We start from the raw sequence: 17,531 nt of genomic DNA, 5'->3' as shown, positions 1-17,531 counted from the left end.
GTAAGAACTCACGGCTGACATGTTCAACAATAAATATGACCTGTACCAGGAAGCCACTGTCCACTGTCCTGCTGGAAAGTGGCTTGGCAAAGCTTCGCAAGGGTGCCCTGTTCTCTCCAGCAGGACCTGAGGGAATGGGGGCTGAGGAGGCCTTACTCTCGGTGGCATGCAGAGCCCCTCTGCCTGGGGGCCTAGAGTTCTTGTCCTTTGGGGGCTCAGAGCTTCATGGCCAGCCGCCTTTTCCACCTTGGGACAAAGACCACATAGGGCTTTCGAGTCAGAGGAGTCTAAATCCCCAGCTCTAGGCATTAGGCACAATTACTTATCCTTTGTGCCTCAGTTTCCTCACGTGTATAAAGGGGACAACAACAATACCTGCCTCACAGAGTTATTCTGAAGACTAGGTGACACGATGCACACTGACAGCCTAGCACACAGCGGCTCCCCATCAGCGACGATGGTTCTCACTACGATCTTAGTCTCCTCCGCTGAGCACAAGCTCTCAAAGGGCACAGTGGTACCTAGTGCAGTGGCTCTGGGCACAGCTCCGGTGAGGGGCTTCCCCTAGGGAGGTGGTAGCTGCCAAGGGCAGAAGAGGATGGGTGCCCGCGGGCCCAGGAGGGCCGGCCATGCTGAAGCGCTGCTTCCTGTCCCTGGACTGTGCTGCTCCCTCTCTGATCCGCTCACAGGGGTTCTGGTTTCTCGTGCTGGGTGAATTAGTGACGTACTGCTTCCAGGCAGCTCAAAGAAACAGGGAGCTGGGTAAGCCACTCGGAGGGCCTCTTGGGGCAGACTACTACTGAAGGGGGTGGGACACGGGGCAGGATGCTGAGGCAGGATGCTGCAGGAAGGGAAGGGGCTGGACACAGCGGGGGGGGGGGGGCACTCACCTCTTTGCACAAGCCATGGAGCAGAAGCGCTTGGAGCGCTTGAACTTGTAGGCAAAGTCCACCCGGCCACAGAGCTCACACTTGAGTTTGAGGGGAGTACCCTCCTCTTTGGATTCTGAAAAGTACAGAAATTGGTAGGTGTGGGGAATGAGCCATTCCCACAGGACTGTCGGCGGCCCCACTACAGGACCTCCCTGTGCCGTTCGCCTCTTCTCGTGTCCCCACAGCTGTGACACGCAGAGGCAGTCTAGCCTGGGAAATGCCAAACTGCTGTCATCACTGTTTTGGGAAGGGCTATGTTTTTCCCCTGGAAAGGACCCAACGGTGTCTGCTGATGCCCCTTGGACACCTGACAGGTTTTTGTTTTAAGTGCTATGAGCCTGAGGCAAAACAGGTGCGGGACAATCAGCCCCACTCTGTAGGACCCTGGAAAGCGCAGGAGGCTCAGAGAGAACTCTGGATGCTGTCAGAACGGATCTGGAATTATCCTACCCTACGCCTTGATCTGTGTAGCTGGCTGTGACCTGGAGGACAGCACCCAGGAACTCTGCAGCCTCCGCGGCAGCTCCGGTTAGTCAGTGGCTCGAGCCAAGTGCAGGCCTCAGAGCTGCCCGGTCCTCAGTGTAGGCTCCGAGGTGGCGGAGGGGGCACGGCCACCCGGTGCCACCCCTGCAGTCAGGCCTACAACCTGCCAGTGGCTCACATGGGAACAGAAACTCTTGGAACCCCGTGGTTGGCCAAGTGGGGCTGGAGGAGAGGCAGGGGACAGACAGTCCCCAAGGGCAGCGACTTCTCCTGCCCCTGTGTCCTGGGGATAGGGCTGAGAAGGAGCTGGGGAAGTGTTTAGTAGACTGGCATGTTTACACGCTGCCTGGCTCGGAGCTCCTCCACCGAGACCAAGGAAGGAAGTGTGTAAGGCCTGCCTTTCCAGGCTTGCCTACTTCCTGTTCAGCCAAATCAGAAGGCCCTGGCCTTCAGGGTCTGATGCCTACCTTGCAGATAGGGCTCCTCCATCTCGGAGTCAGTGGTGGTGGTATGATCCTGCTGTGGAAGTTTCTCAGGCAAGAACCCCTGTGCATACTTCTTCTTGAGATTCCCCACCAGCAGGGACGAGCGTCCCACCTAGAGGACAAGGTGACATGGAGGCCATGAGGGTTAGGTGGGAGATCTTTGCCATCCAGCCTCATCAAAATCACAAGTATAAAGCCTCCAGGTGCAGGCCAGCCCCTGCATCCACCCACATGTGCCCTGCTCAAGGCCCTACACTTTGCTGTTTAGCTCATGAGGCAAGAAGCCAAGTGGCACCAAAGTACAGGGATAGCTTCAATCCAGGACCCGTGGATGGTTTAGGAGGTTAGGAAAACATCTACTCCTGCAATGTCTAAGGTGCAGAGATGGAGGCAGAGATCAGGTTTCCCATAGCACCAGAACAAGTGCCAGGACCCAGAGCTCACCCATCACCAGGCAGGAATACAGCTGAGGCTGTGTGGGCAAGTGTATGCATAAGACAGAGAGACTCAGCAACCGGGTTTTGATTTCTTACTGCTGTCTGCCTCACCACCGCCCTACCCAGCCAGGGGTACAGGCAGCCACGGAGGAGAGCAGGAAAAAAAGGGTTCTGGGCCACAGAGCAAATGCCCTGTCTGGTTGCCAGGACCCCAGACTGGCTGAGTCCCTCTTCTGGGCCTCCCTTCTTTGCCCTGGTTCAGGCAGCCTGGTGGCTGGATCTCCAGGGTGCTGCTGGGGGTGCCGTTCAACATGCATCCATCCAACCAGAGATCAGCTGGTTTCTGGTGTTTCTCCAGGGGCCAAGGGGAGGACCCGGTCAAATGAGGGAAGGGATGTGACAGGGCCACAGCTGCTTCTAGCTAAGGTGCGCCAGGTGGATTTCTCTGCCAGCGGCCTTGAAGGACCTCCAGAGACAAACAGGACAGGAAGCGATTTGTCCTCTGGCCTCTTAGAAGGTCAGTTGCCTGTCTCAGTTCATCACGCCTACAATCTTCTGCCGACTCTTCAAACCACTCACAGATCCTGAGAATGAGCAAAGGCAGGTGGCCTCCATGAAGACATATGTCTCTAACGACCAGGGGGTCTGATCACAGAGGCGGATGCCCGGCCCTGGGCCCCTCCCTAGGGGGCAGTGCCACCTGTCCTCACCAACTCACACCGCACAGAATCAGCTCTGCACGCTTGGGCTAGGCAGCCATTTTCTTGATTCTTTGGTATTTCCCTTTGGTCTCATGCTTTCACTGGAGGCATCTGGCTGTGGCCTTTCTGAGGTGACCCTCACTTGCATTCACTGCCCTTTCAAGGCTCTGTCCCTAGAAAAGCAGCTTTGGGCTGTAACCCTGTTTTCCTATCTTCATTTCAGATATATCTTGAGAATTCTGTTCTACAAACATTTCATTTATTCTCTAACTGGCCAAAGTTGTGCCATTCAGAGGTCTTGGCATTCGAACTGAATGAGGCCTCATTTCCCCAAGCCCATGATCTCACACCAGACACCCCAGTGTGAGCTCCCTTCTACCCAAGGGTCACACACCACCAGGCTGGGACACAGCGCAGTGTCTGTGGATATTTCTAACCAAGGGGTCGTGCCAGTTATTCCTCATCACTGATTCCTTCTGGCCTCTAGAAAGATACTCAATCCTAGAAAGAAAATGGCTCTGACATTCTTTGGGGGGGGGGAAATTAGCAAGGAAAGAGAAAACTGTTCACATTTTTGGAAATGTTACATGGAAATGTAAAAGTATTCTAATACACATCCAAAATATACTTAAAAAAAAAAAAAAAATAGGGGAAAAGAAGTAGTCCGTACCGGGAAAGGCTCCGCCCCCTCCTGGATCACAAACCCTTCGATAACATGCGTCAGGATTTGGGGTTTCACAATGGCCTGTGGTGGTTTATTCTCACCATTCTGGGGGGCAGTGCCGGCGATGCTGGAGGCAGAGTTTCCGTTCCCTGAGGTCATGCCGGGGCTGCTGAGGTCGGTCAGTGCATGAACAATGCCCTGCCCTGTCTCTGCACAAGGGAAGGTAGGAAAACACAAGCACGGCAGTCAGAACCAAGGCCAGGCCAGCAGGTGGACAGCAGGGACCCCACGCGGCCTCGCTTTTTCTGTGGAGCCAAACGACAATGCAAACCAAGCAGTCCCTTCTCTCAACGACCCATTTAAAAGTGGTGCAGGTTCAGTGGACGCACCACTCAGTGTGACTACAACCAGCTCTGCAGCGGTGCGGCTAACCTGCTGGCAGTGTTTCTTAACTTCCCAACTGCGCGAAGAACGGTTCAACCAGGTTAAACGGAGAAGAATTCTGTCTCTGAGGAGTGAAGACCTTGGTCAATACTGATCTGGACAAATAAGGTAACATTCAATTCAAGGGAGAAAATGTATTCAAGGTGGTGTCTAAAACCAGGACAAAAAGCTGACCTAGGTATAGAGCTCGGGGTGTGACAGACTTTGGGAGAGAGAGGTTAAATGAACCTTCGATGAGGTTCCTTGGAGAAGGGTTAGATTTTAAGCATCCTGTGAAATGCCGAAGTACTGAACCCCAGAAATTAAAACAAAGGGAATTTGAGGGCTAAGCCCCAAGTACACAGTATAATGTAGATCCGACTACTCAGAGACTGGTCACTGGGGTCCCTACATTAAGATACACATGTATTCTTGTACACACACGCTAGGCAGGGCCGAGGTTTTCTATGCTGTTTCTGCTGGTCTGGTGCTCCCAAGCAAGCCTCTTGCCCAGTTCTCAGCTCCACAGCCAATCTGATCCTCAGCCAACCACAGACTCCTTCCCTCCATGGACAACCCTTCCTACGTTTTCTCCTTGGGCCGGCCAGCCTTCCTCTGAAAGACCCAGCAGAGGGCTCCTAAAAGTGTGCCGAGGTGTCTGCGCAGAGCCACACAAGGGACCGCCTCTTCTCCACTTCAAGCAGCACCTCCCACAGCTGCCTCACTCGTGGAGGGGCCCAGACCTCGTCACCTCACTTTTCTAACGCTCTCCCTGCCCCCTTCCCAAGGCCATTCTCCACCACCACCTCCTGCGTGAGCGGAGGGTGCCTTTAACCTGGAACTTCCTAAAAAGAAAGAAAAAAACCATTTTCTTTATAGCAACAAGTCTATTGATATTAAGCATAACCCAGTGTGTGTGTTACATATTTTAAAAATGATTTCATTAAATCTATCTAAGTAATTTGTGCACAAAACTTTATATGAAGTTGCTCTTATTTCCTGTTAAAGATAGAAAATCTCACCATAGAATAGAAACTACGTAGCATGGAGGAAAAAAATAAACTCATTTTAGAAAAGGTTTAACTGGTTCATTTTCTGACTAGTAGTCCTAACGCTCAATAAACCAGGATAAATCTTTTTTGATAAAAAAGAGCTCACCGTGACACATGCCTTCAGTACTCAGACCTCCACACTTCAGCTGTGATAAACTTCACAGCTAAGCAGGAGTCATCTGAGAGGTGTGACTGAGGAGTTTTTAATTAATTAATTTTTGTTTGAGACGCAGTCACACGAGCAAGTTAGAAAGACTCCCTTAAGTGTTTTTAGTCAATTGAAAAAATTTTTTGACACTTTTGACTTTTCTGTAGAGACAGAATATTAAATGGGAACTGAAAAACAAAATCTTTCCTTAACAATCCATGAATAACTAGGAGGACTGAGTTAATTACACAATCAAATTAAGTTTGCTTTCAAAATTTTAAATATTTAAGTCCGTATTTATATAATTACATTTTCTCTTCTATTTTTAAATTTTTTTTTTTTTTTTAAAGATTTAATTTTTTCCTTTTTTCTCCCCAAAGCCCCCCGGTACATAGCCCCCGGTACATAGTTGTATATTCTTCGTTGTGGGTCCTTCCAGTTGTGGCATGTGGGACGCTGCCTCAGCGTGGTCTGATGAGTAGTGCCATGTCCGCGCCCAGGATTCGAACCAACGAAACACTGGGCCGCTTGCAGCGGAGTGCGCGAACTTAACCACTCGGCCACGGGGCCAGCCCCTTAAATATTTTTTTAATTTATTTTTTTTAAAGATTTTATTTTTTCCTTTTTCTCCCCAAAGCCCCCAGGTACATAGTTGTATATTCTTCGTTGGGGGTCCTTCTAGTTGTGGCATGTGGGACGCTGCCTCAGCGTGGTTTGATGAGCAGTGCCATGTCTGCACCCAGGATTCGAACCAACGAAACACTGGGCTGCCTGCAGCGGAGCGTGCAAACTTAACCACTCGGCCACGGGGCCAGCCCTAAATATTTTAAATACGCAAAGAAACATATATTTAAAATTAATAAATGCTGTTAAAATATAAAGTTTACTATGTAAGCTAAAATTTTATTTTTAGATGATGACTATTTCCTTCTAATCAGAGCCTAGTAAAATATTCCCTGATTTTTTTTTTTTGGAAGATTAGCCCTGAGCTAACACCCACAGCCCTGAGCTAACACCCACTGCCAGTCCTCCTCCTTTTTGCTGAGGAAGACTGGCCCTGAGCTAACATCCGTGCCCATCTTCCTCTATTGTATGTGTGGGACGCCTGCCACAGCATGGCTTGACAAGCAGTGTGTGGGTCTGCACCCAGGATCCAAACTGGCAAACCCCAGACAGCAGCATGCGAACTCAAACACTACACCACCGGGCCGGCCTCCCTGATTTCTTTCGGTGAACTACAGATTATAGAATCACAAGATCAGAAAGTCTGGTTCAACCCCTTACCAATGCTTGAAGCTTCTCTATAATGCCCCATCCAATGACTTGCTGGCATCTGTTTGAACATCTCTAGTGACAAAGGAACTCACTACCTCTGAAGTAGTTTGTGCCCACCTTGGGAGGTTCAATTACAAAGTTCTTTATAACAAGCCAAAAATCTATCTTCTGTTAAAATCTGCCCACTTATCCTGGTTTTGTTCCTTAAGATCACACCCAGGCTAATCATATTTGTATAATGGGCAAAAACACAGGCTTAGACCTGGCTTAGAGACTGGATGACTAAAGTGAACTGGTGGCAAGTTCCCATCTCTCTCTGAGCCTCAGTTTCCCTGGCTGTAAAATAAGGACAATAATAATACCTCCCTGTAGTGTCACTATGAGGACTAAGTGAGATGATGAATAGCAGGGCAGGGCTAGCACACTAGGAAAAGCTCAAGACATGCTCTTGGTGTCATGAGGGACGTCACTCACGAGCCCAGAGTATGTTCTCTCCTCCAGGCCAAACTCCCCCTGCTCCTTCTACTATTTCTACACAAAAGGCTGCAAGTCCATCGTCAGCCTAGGTCTTCTTTGCCTACACGTTTTAAAGTCTGCTGCTCAGTCAATACTAACATAACATATCAAGGGTATTGATCTAAGAGATCTGGTTGCCAAGATTTTTGTTTTGTTCTTTTAAACACAGTCACATTCCTGACCGAGAGTGCAGGTGGAGCGGAATGAGTGACTCCCTGGTTTGAGTGCATAATACCTCTATGGAATTAATCCATTCCTCTCTCAATTCTGGCATCACCCCTACTTGCTGCTTTTCACTGATATTCATCACCAGACAGCTTCTGATTCCTTGTCTCCGTTTATGGGATCTCTCCATCCTTGCCCTTCTCCTCCCCCCGATGCCCTTCCCTCCTGTCTCCTGGATCTGTGCCTACTGATGTGCACAGCAAGGTGGGTGTGTGTGTGGAGCTGGGGGGCGGGGGTATACCTCCTGAGGTCACACTCTCTCCTCATGCCAAATACAGCAAGGAACAGAGACGCTGACCAGCTCAGAGGCTACAGAGGCCATGCTTAACTCTGGGAAGGAAAGACTTTTTAGAATCTATGTTTTAAAAAAAAAAGGATCTTATTAAGCAAGAGAACAAATGAAAAACCTCTTTCACCATAACATTAGAAACTGTCCCTCTCCATTCTAACTCTGGGGCAGGATACAGGAGAGACAGACTCCGAGGGGCGGCAGGGAGGGTGTTTCATGAACGTACAAAGGGTTGCGGCTGTTTCGCCTCGCAGTCATCTTGTAGCCCAATACCTCATCATCTGCCTTAGTAACAAAGGAGTTTGGGCTATTTCTGGAATGACCACACACAACCCCACCCCCTGCCAAGCTCAGCACACTGAGATTAATTTAATCTGCTTCCCGCTCTCCCAGACTGCTTTGCGGCCTGCTAGGGGGAAAGCAGCTTAATAGTGAAACTTGCAAAAACCTGCCCTGCTGGCCCTGAGGCCAGATAAAAGAGACAAAGAAATAAAGAAATACTCTTAGTATTCTTCCTTCCTCATTCTCTTGACCAGTCCCTGGCTGTAAGTGCAGCCGGAGATTCCCACGGGTCTCAATGCCTTTACAGAGTCAGACACCTGAATCTGAAAGGTGGAAGCCAGGACACCATCAGTCCAAGAGGCTGCGGAAGGGAAGTAAAGCCGAGCGTCGGGGCGGGGGGGGGGGGAGGCGTAGAATCTAGCCTTTAATTGAAGCTGACCACAAAGGGCCACGTATTCAGATCAGAATGAACAGAGTAGAATGTGCTGGGGAAGTCATTACACAATGTATGTCTCCGCCTCTAGGCTGCTTCTTGGTTCTGGTTTCATTCACAGGCTCAGGCAGAAATGGCCCTTCGAGGGGCTGGATAAAATATGAAGGACCGCCCAGGGGCCCTGTTTGTGAAATTACCTGCTTCAAGGCTGGTCCCCTATGCTGGCAAGGCAGGGTTCTGAAGCGAGGAGCTATGGCTCAGTCACCTCCATAGCTTCGGGGGCTAACCCAATGTCCAGTATGTGACAGGTATTTGATGTTGGTGAACTGGAATGTATGGACCCCAGGGTCTCAGTCTTCACTGTCCACGTGAAGAGTACCGGTCTCCCCAGTCTCAAAACGAGCAACCTGGCACCAGCTGAGATTTGTACATTACTTTCTAAGGCTGTAATAATTTGAGAGCAGCAAGGCTGGCGCCTGCCCACAGGAACAGCATTTCCGGGTACCTGGCTACAGAGAAGAGGAGCTAACCCTCGGCCCACTTCTTACTGGTAGAGCAGGGAGTTTTCCCAAGGGAGACACAGCATTAAGGCGGCCCTAAGGCCCGAGCTCCGGACTCCCCGGCCCTTTTGAAACATTTACGCCGGCTCCAGGCATCTGGACGAGCACAATGACCTCCAGAGGCAGAGGCTGGGAGGCTCCTATAAAAATGACCTTGCCCTCAGGTCACTTAGGTGTCCAGAGGGGCTGAGCCCTCCTGTCCAGTGAACAGAGGTCACGCCGGACCCAGCTGTGAAAAACCTGAGCCACCTCAGAACCAGCTCTGGTGTTCTTTGTACAAACAAGACAAAAATCATCGGTTGCGCCGGAACACGGTTTAACACGAACATCTTCTCTGGGTCTTTCCGATGGCCTGGCCACTCAATTCCTTTGCCGCTTAGACAGCGGCCGTGAAGACCCGCCCGGCGGCAGAGGAAAGGAAGCGCAGGCAGAGTTCTCCTTCCACCCGCTCCGCCTGCTCAATGGCTCATTTCCACTTTCTCTAGACACGAGGAGAAAGGATGATTTTAACTTCCAAGACTTCTAACTGCCCTCACTTGGCTGCAGCAGGAGTAAAACAGAGCTAACGAAGTTAATAAAGAATTTAAGGAAGCGCAGTAAGTGATAACTCGCCTGCAGCGGATCCTGCTCGACAAATGGCAAAACAAGGTCACTTACACAACACAGAGCCTTCTCCCCAGGCCCCTGGCTCTGCAGTCACGCTCACTGTGCCTCAGCCTAGCAGGCCCAGTCATGTGGCCAGGGTGAGTGACAGCAGGATTCCCAAAGAACTGCATGCTCCTGAGACCCCAAGTGGAGCACCTGCGAAGAGACGCCCAGGGAAACCACACTGAGGAGGCAGCGAGTGGCTGACGCAGAGCACCTGGTCCGAGCAGCACGCCACACCACAGCATGGTAAGCTGGGCAGAACACACTGTCCTTGTGGAAAAGTCTGCTGGCCACCCTCCACCATCTCTAGTGATCTTTGGGCCCCTAAAGAAATCAGTACCACTCTGAAAGTGAGGGAGGTAAGATATTTCATAAGCACCAATTTGTTGGCATTGCTACTCGTCCCCCAGGGGAGAGGGTAGGAAAGTGAAGTGGGGAGCCGGGGAGAGCAGGCTGTGCGTGTGTGCGTGTGTGCGCGGGTGGGGGGGGGGGGGGCAGGAGAGGAAAGGGAGGGGAGGAGGAATGGTGGCTCTATGCTGGGACCCTGACAGAATACATCAATTAGAGATTCATTTGGTTAACAACTTTCTTTAAAATGCAAATATACACCTGCAGTCATTCACACCTTCCCGTGAATCACTTGACTCAGATAAGCAAATGGTTTTCCTCCCAATTTAGGGACAGAAGGTTTGGTGGAGGGCTGGGGGTAGAGAGATCCTTCTGGATCAGGGGCATCAGACCACAGAAGATTAAAGCGAGAAGGGCCCTGAGTCTAAGATCTCAATTTTCCAAAAGAGGAAAAGTGTGTGTAGCTAAAAGCGTGCATTTTAGAATCAAGGCATGAATGGATGCCCTATATTTGGAAGACAGTATCTTCTAAAACACGCCCAAGGGGAGGTCTTAGTGATGGGAAAACTGTAGGCCCCTTCCCACTCTGGGGTCCCGAGTACCACAACGCAGGGGGTATTAGTGCCAAATGTTTGTCACTTTTTCAATTCTGCGAAGGACTGCGCTGTCAGACACACAAGAAGTCCTTGCCTCGAGGACACACATCAGGCTGCTGCTCGCTCACAGGGCGGCTCCTCAGAGCACCTTCCTCGGCTCTGCAAACAAGGGCAGCCTGCTCCGAAAGACCTCTCCCTGCAGGGGAAGAACGGCTGGGACAGCAGGCTCCCTCTGGGGCACTTGGCTGAGGAAAGGGGAGCTTTTCCCCACAGGAGGGCAAGGCCTGGGTCCACACCCGGGTTGCAGCAGAGGAGCTGGCCAGCAGAATGAAAGGGAGGCTGAGCTGGGGGTGGGGTGGGGGGGGGGGGGCCCAGACCTGCCCTCAGTGTTGCTGCAGGACGACCTTGTTAAGTCTGGGTTAAGAGGATTGGAGAGCACACCTGCTTCTCCGGTCTTAAGCATCTGGGCTGAGCGACTCCGGTGACGTGACGGAGTCTATGCGGGAGGACTCCTCCTCCTCATGGGCAGCCATTACCATACAGCTGACTTTCGTGCCGTCTCTTAGGACACAGGCAGAGAGAGCAGCCCTCTGACTCACCCCTGAGCCCCAGCTAGAGTGTACATAAGCTGAATTGTAAACAGCTGAATGTTTTCCAAGCTGCCACCCCCGGCTCTGAAGGAAGCAATCAATGGGGCGAACGGGCACCCTCCCCCTGCAGTTCTGGACCACGGGAGCACTGGGGATTTCCAAACAGCTGCAGGAGCTGCTTCCCAGCACACAGGCCCTTCGGCCAGCTCAGACTCAGCAGCAGCACCTGCAGGACCGCAGGTGACTTCCGACAGGACAGGTCAAAGCACCAGGGACTGACAGCCAGCTCTGCCTGCAGGGATCAGGGAGTTTTCAAAGAGTTCTACTGAGACGGTGTCCTAGCCCGAGGCTGAGGGCTCCCAGACAGGCTCTTCTCTGGCCGATGCTCTGATTTCAAAAGGCAAGTGTCTGGAAGCGATGGGAGAGGCTCTGCTCTACAGACTCAAGATCACAGGAAACAGGAGGAGGACTGGCAGTGGGAAACAGCCCTGGGTCGGGGTCACACCTGGGTGCATACTCCGGTTCCATCTTTGATTACCTATGTAGCGTCAAGCACCTGCTCTGAGCCTGAGTGTCTCTATCTATAAAAATGAGGATCATACAGCCTATCTTGCAAGGTTACAGTGAGTATTAGGGTTTATATACATAAAATGCCTGGCACTGATTACACTTAGCAGCTGTGCTACATGGCACCAACGACTCTGGGATCAGAAAGGTCCTAGGCTTAAATCCCAGTTTGTAATCCCAGGCAAATTACTCTAGGCCTCAGTTTCCTGAATCTGTAAACTAGGGTACTTATACCTGTCTCATATGGCCACAGTAAGGCTTGAATAAGATAACGCAGGTTCAGCACAGTGGAGAGGTCTCACTTGGCCACAGGAGGGCTAACGTTGCTGAGACCTAAGAGGTGAGAAAGCCGCCCTAACGGCGCTCACTGAGCCTGGCCTCCTGGAGCCCCAGAGCAGAGCTGCTCTTTAACTGGTCCACACTCAGGAATCGTTCAAGTTCCTCAGATGCCTGGGTCTACTCAGGATGTCCCGTCCTTGCTCTTGAGGTGAGGCTTCAGGAAGAAATGTTATTTCCACTTTCACAGTGACTGCCCCATAACAGACATGTGCCTGCCCTTCAGGGCAGATGCACTGTCTGAATCCATCTGCAACAGTGATTGACCCGCAGGACAAGACCACCACCAGATTCCCTTTCTACACAGTTCTGTCATGCAGAGTTCCAAGGGATCACACAGATGGTGCAGAAGAACCCCAGAAACCAGAAAAGAGGAAACTCTGGAACAAAGAGCCACTTTACCTAGAGAAGAGTAAATACATGGAACTTGTAATGGCAGGAGGTGGTTTAGCCTACGAAAAAAATCATGGAAGATGCATTTATAACAGTTAAAAAAACCCCTAGAAATGTTCAATAAATTCCCTAATTATTTTCAGGTTGATAACAAGGAGAGGCCACCATGTTGCCCGATGTGGTGCCTTATTTATTTGCCAGTTGCAGAATGGGGGGGCTCGGGGGGGAGGAGGGAGATGGAGGAAGCTAAGCCTCATCTGTCCTGTCTGTATAATGGGATAGATAAGACTTATCTTGCAAATCAATCTGCCTGATAACTTCTGCTCCTGGAAAACATTGCCCTCTTCCTTCCTGCAACCGGTCTCTAAGTTTTCAATCACCCTACTTTGCTCCCGATCAGCTGATAGAACAGATTAATACTGACTACTGGAGCCCTGGAAATGTGGACTTCATTGATTTTTTAAAAAATGGTATGTGATTCACATTAATTTTAAAGTGTCATTTGCTTTGAATGTTTAAAAATGTCTTAACATAGCTGTGTGGATCTAGGCCACATATAGATGGTTTTGAATATGCTAAAGATATCAATAACTAGGGATAATTATACAGTATTTGAGACATAATAGCCATGCAACTAGACTTTTAAAAATAACTCCCAGCAGTCATGAACTCTCGTTTTCTTGCCAACAGTCTCAATATTCAGAATCAAGCCTGGTCCTCCTAAACTACTGGAGAAGAGCTGGTTATGACATGGCATCTCATAGTCCATCTCTTCTTAGGAGAAGCTATAGTAAATTTCACTGCTAAGAAGAAAATCATCCAAGAAACAGATATTCACTTTAAAGAGAGTCATAATAGCAAAGTGGGACTCTCCTCAACATCTGGATTCATCTTAGAACACTGGCAATCCCTACTTAATAGCAATCATTTCTTCGGCAGATGTAGGAAGAACGTTCTTTTCTTCTGGACTTACCTAAATTTAAAAAATCATTCGGAAGTTGAAAGAACAGGAAAGCACATCCTTTTTCACTAACTATAAATAATGTGAAAGAGGAAGGAAAAAAAAACCTCTTAAGTTTACTATCTGGCCCCGACCGTCTTACAATGAATCACACAGCAATAATTTATTTACGCTGTGTTTACTATACTTTTTATCTTAAAAAACGAATCATTTTTAATTGTATAACTCTTGATTAACTATGAAACAGCCCATTTCTTGACCATGTCAATTACATTCTACTTTTGTTATTGCCCAGGAAAAAAAGTCCAGAATCTGTTATGACTGTTGTCTTAGATGAACAAACGGTTGATTATTTTCCTAACAATTTCTAAACTGTCATAAAGTTGAATTAAAGATGGTTTGCCTCTGAATTTCTAAGTATCAAATCAGTGTCCTGATGTAGCTAGTAATTCAAACCGAAATTTTTAAATAAGTCAACGCTTAAAATGAAACCTGCATCTATTTGAGCTGTGAATAAGTAAAGTTATCTTAAACAGGCACACGTTTTTATTTTTTAATAGAAAACAGACCCAAAAAGAGTCTTTCTAACTGGTGACTCAGACGGTAGTCTCAACCATGTCATAAAAGCACTTAAAACATAATCTATATACGTTCATGCCTCTGCCTTCAGGGGGTAGCCCAGCTTTGGTTTCCATCACACAAGGTGCTAACTCACTGCTGAGAGAGTCATGTCTGTTCCCGGCACAAAGGCCTCAGGAGAGGAGATTGCATAAGGCAGCCAGCCCTCGGCCTGCTTTTCCACGGGGGTGGAAAACACAAAGCATCCCTCTACAACCACTTTTCTGTGAGATTCCTCCTGACCACAGAAAATCATCATCTTCATCTTCCATTTGCAAAATGGCACAAAGGGAATAAAAGAGAAACTATCATTTATGAAGACTCCTTATTCTCATTTCCCTATGCTCATCTCTAGCAGATGTATCTTTTCAGAAGACAATCTTTTTGAGGAAGGGACCAAATCTGTCTGGAGATTAAAGGGCACTGAACAGCTGGCAGAACTTTAATATAAACTCGGGCTGACTCAAGAGAGGGAAAAAACCCTGGGTAAATATCATACTAACATGGAGCTGAATCACCACGAACCATACCAGAACTGGAATCACCACCCTATTCCCTACTTTTTAAATTTAAATTTTATTTTCCCTTACTGATCCTTGCTAGCTGAAAGTGAAGGACTTTGACAGGAAGTGGGGAAACTTTATTTGGCAAATGGTTATCAAATGTCTAGCATGTGGCCCAGAGCCCAAAGGAGGACAGAGACTTAGAGGAAAAGCCTAAGGCAGTCAAGTTACCCTCTTCATATATTCACAGCAGGAAAAAATGGAGAGGAAAGACATGCGTGAACTCACAGGTAGAGGTTCTTAATTCTGAGACAATAATCTTTTTTCGTTTTCCTTAAATGAGAAAACCTAGAGAAGAGACAGCCTATGTAAGAGCACGCAAGACCAGAGGCGAGACCAGTTCAGTTTTATAGGATCATCCATCCATTTCTTGCTCTCCTCTTAGTTTATTCTCTCTTCCTCTGAAAGATCAGAACCCAGAGATCCAAAGCATCCGAGACAGGAAATGAGTAAGGCAGGAAAAAGGATGTGGTCTGAAAAAGACTGGATTCTGGGGCTGAGCCAGAGAAAGTAACAGGCACAGGGTCACAGATGGGGGAAGGGGTCTTGATGGCAGGAAGAGAAGTGTCAGGGTCAGCTGGCTTAGAAAAAAAGGTGGTGTCAGAGGGGATATGTCTGTGGAAGCATAATGACATTTTCCTAAAAGGTTCTCCTCCACTGAAATGCAGAGAAACAAGGGCTGAAGAAGCCTCCAGCCGGGAGAATCACTACTGAGACAGGAGGAAGAGCGAGAGCTTCCTCTGTAGTTTAAGGGAAGTGAAATAATACACATGGAGTGCACTGGACAAAGGTAAATCAGAAATTCAGCCAGGACCTGGAAGAGAAGTGGAAAGGGCTGAGAAATGGTACACGATGAAACGCCAACATTCATTAAGCATCTATCTGCCACATACCAGTCAAACATCAGCTAAAAACAAAACCAAAAACAACCCACTTTCTCAAGATTAAGGCTGGAGAAGAAAGGCATCTATTCTTGCCAGTGTGATGGACAAGCCTGGAAACAGACCTTGGGTGGGCTGGGAGGCAGAGCTCACGTGATGACGTGTGCCTGGAAAGGGCAGGTGCCAAGAGAGCACCACTACCCATCTGCTGGACCATCTACGGAGCCAGCCAGCCCTTGTGAATGAGCCAAACCAGAAGCTCTGGTTCCTGCCTGCCAGGGACTGGAACTCAGGTATGGAAACAGTGGAAAACAGTTTATCAGCTGATTCAAAAGTATGGCTATTTTTAAATGCAGACCCAGATGTTGGGGGCTATGTGGGAAAACCACTTTTATACTCCCCACGGGGCTTAGGACGGTGCTTTACATGAAGCAGGAGCCTAATAAAGGTGTGTTAAATCTTACAGAGTGAAACCAAACTACTTAACACAGAATCTCTTGCCCTACAGTCAACACAGTAAAGTTACTTTCTTTCTATTCTAGAGTCAAAATGATATGAAGCCCTACATCCCTTGTGACCCAAACCTAGGCCCTAATCAACAGACACTGCCACAGGTCTGCCGCCCTGTCCTGGAATAGGGTAGGGGGAAGAAATATAGGAGCAAGAAGGAATTTCCTTGCCTCATTAGCCTGTAATTTTCAGACTCACCTAGAAATCCTGGCAGTTCCAACATTTGGGTTGACTCAGGAGGGGAAGAAAAAATCCCAGGTGAATGATAATTGGATTACCCAGTTATGCCCCAGAGCCAAATGGCTGGAAAAGGCCAGGACAGCAGGGTCTGATACAGTTAAAGTGACATTATCTACTAAACCAAAAATCAAGACACTGGGGCTGATAGACAATGAGATGGAATATTTTAACTTGGGGCTGTCCTAGAAAAATCGGGGACATATGGTGTATTTAGGTCGGGGGTTTATTTCACAACAAGGGATCCTCTGGGCCCAGTATGCTAATGGAGGGGATTAAAGACCGAGGAGGGGAGCTATCTAAGGGGAAAGCTGTCACTGAATCAGGAAAAAGAATAAAAGAGTGTGTCTGTCGACAGCACGGAAAGAAAGTAAACATCGTAGGTATGGAGTAGGAAGGAAAGTTGATCAGAGCTGAAAGTCAGTCAGTGCAATCTGTTCAGGCGTGGAAGGAGGCGGGGGAGAGCTGGGGAGGGTCGGCATGGTGGGGTATCACCGGCACAGGTTGGTAGCCGACAATACAGGAGCCAGGGGCTAGGAGTTCAGACTGTAGCTTCGCCATTAGTTTGCAACCTGACCTTGGGCAAATTACTTCCCTCTCTGTGGACCTCAATTTAAATAGAAAATCTCACAGATCCCGATTTTAAAGTAAAGAATCCACAACATACTATACCTTCATTTGGCATGGGAAGGAGAGAAAACGCTCTTCTAAAAATGGAAGAGGACAGACACAGAACAGCTTGTCCCTTTCCATCCAATTAAAAACCTCCTGAGACTGAACTAGATTAAAAACAAAACTCTCCGGCGAAGCCGCAGGCCCTCCAAGATGGGCAGCCTCCTACCAAGAGAGTACAGCCGATGCCAGCAGCCTTGCCCCCAGACGGACCGTCCACCCCCCGGTAAACCGCCGTCCCGGGAGGCCGGGGGCGGGGGGATGGGGGCGTGCGGGGACTCGGGTAGGGTAGGGACGGGGACACACGGAAGCGTCTGGCAGGCCGAGGTTGACACAGCGGCTTCCGGGGGAGTGCGGGGCAGGCAGGGTCCCGACGAGAGGGGGAGGCGCAGGACACCTCCCAGGCGCCGAGCGGGCGAGAGTCGCGGGCTGGCACGGCCTGGCAGCCGCGCAGGCCCGGGCCGGGAGTGGCACCGGAGGGCGGTGCCCGGTCTCCAGCGCGCGAGCGCGGCCGCCCACCCGCTCCTGACCCAGCCCCCCCCCGCCACGGGCACTGACCTGTCCAGGGCCCGGCTGGGCCTGGCCGGGCGGGGCCTACGCAGCCCCTCGGCCGGGCGCCGCCTGGCGCGGGGTCCCGGGCCCGGGCGGGCCGCCTCCTCTCCGCCGGGAGCCTCCGAGCCGGGGCCCGGGGCTGCCGCGGCGCATC

The 17,531-nt window shown here is 49.7% G+C and overlaps 1 protein-coding gene and 1 long non-coding RNA gene across 2 annotated transcripts in view; one reads left to right on the top strand and one right to left on the bottom strand.

Moving 5' to 3' along the window:
• The window catches only part of PHC2 (polyhomeotic homolog 2), a 50,885-nt gene that overhangs the window by 6,428 nt on the left and 26,926 nt on the right, over positions 1 to 17,531 (bottom strand). Inside the window, exons 9-11 of the mRNA XM_046661050.1 lie at positions 3,709 to 3,911; positions 1,883 to 2,012; positions 891 to 1,005 (exon numbers count right to left, since the gene is read on the bottom strand). Of these exons, the coding sequence (XP_046517006.1) occupies positions 891 to 1,005; positions 1,883 to 2,012; positions 3,709 to 3,911 (448 nt within the window). The remainder of the gene's footprint in view (positions 1 to 890; positions 1,006 to 1,882; positions 2,013 to 3,708; positions 3,912 to 17,531) is intronic.
• Positions 16,848 to 17,531, top strand: part of LOC124239332 (uncharacterized) — a 76,869-nt gene continuing 76,185 nt past the window's right edge. Inside the window, exon 1 of the long non-coding RNA XR_006888601.1 lies at positions 16,848 to 17,051. This is a non-coding gene — a long non-coding RNA (uncharacterized LOC124239332). The remainder of the gene's footprint in view (positions 17,052 to 17,531) is intronic.

The sequence above is a fragment of the Equus quagga genome, chromosome 5, assembly GCF_021613505.1.
Source record: "Equus quagga isolate Etosha38 chromosome 5, UCLA_HA_Equagga_1.0, whole genome shotgun sequence".
In the NCBI taxonomy this organism is placed as follows: domain Eukaryota; kingdom Metazoa; phylum Chordata; class Mammalia; order Perissodactyla; family Equidae; genus Equus; species Equus quagga.
This window is presented reverse-complemented; position numbering and strand designations above follow the sequence as displayed.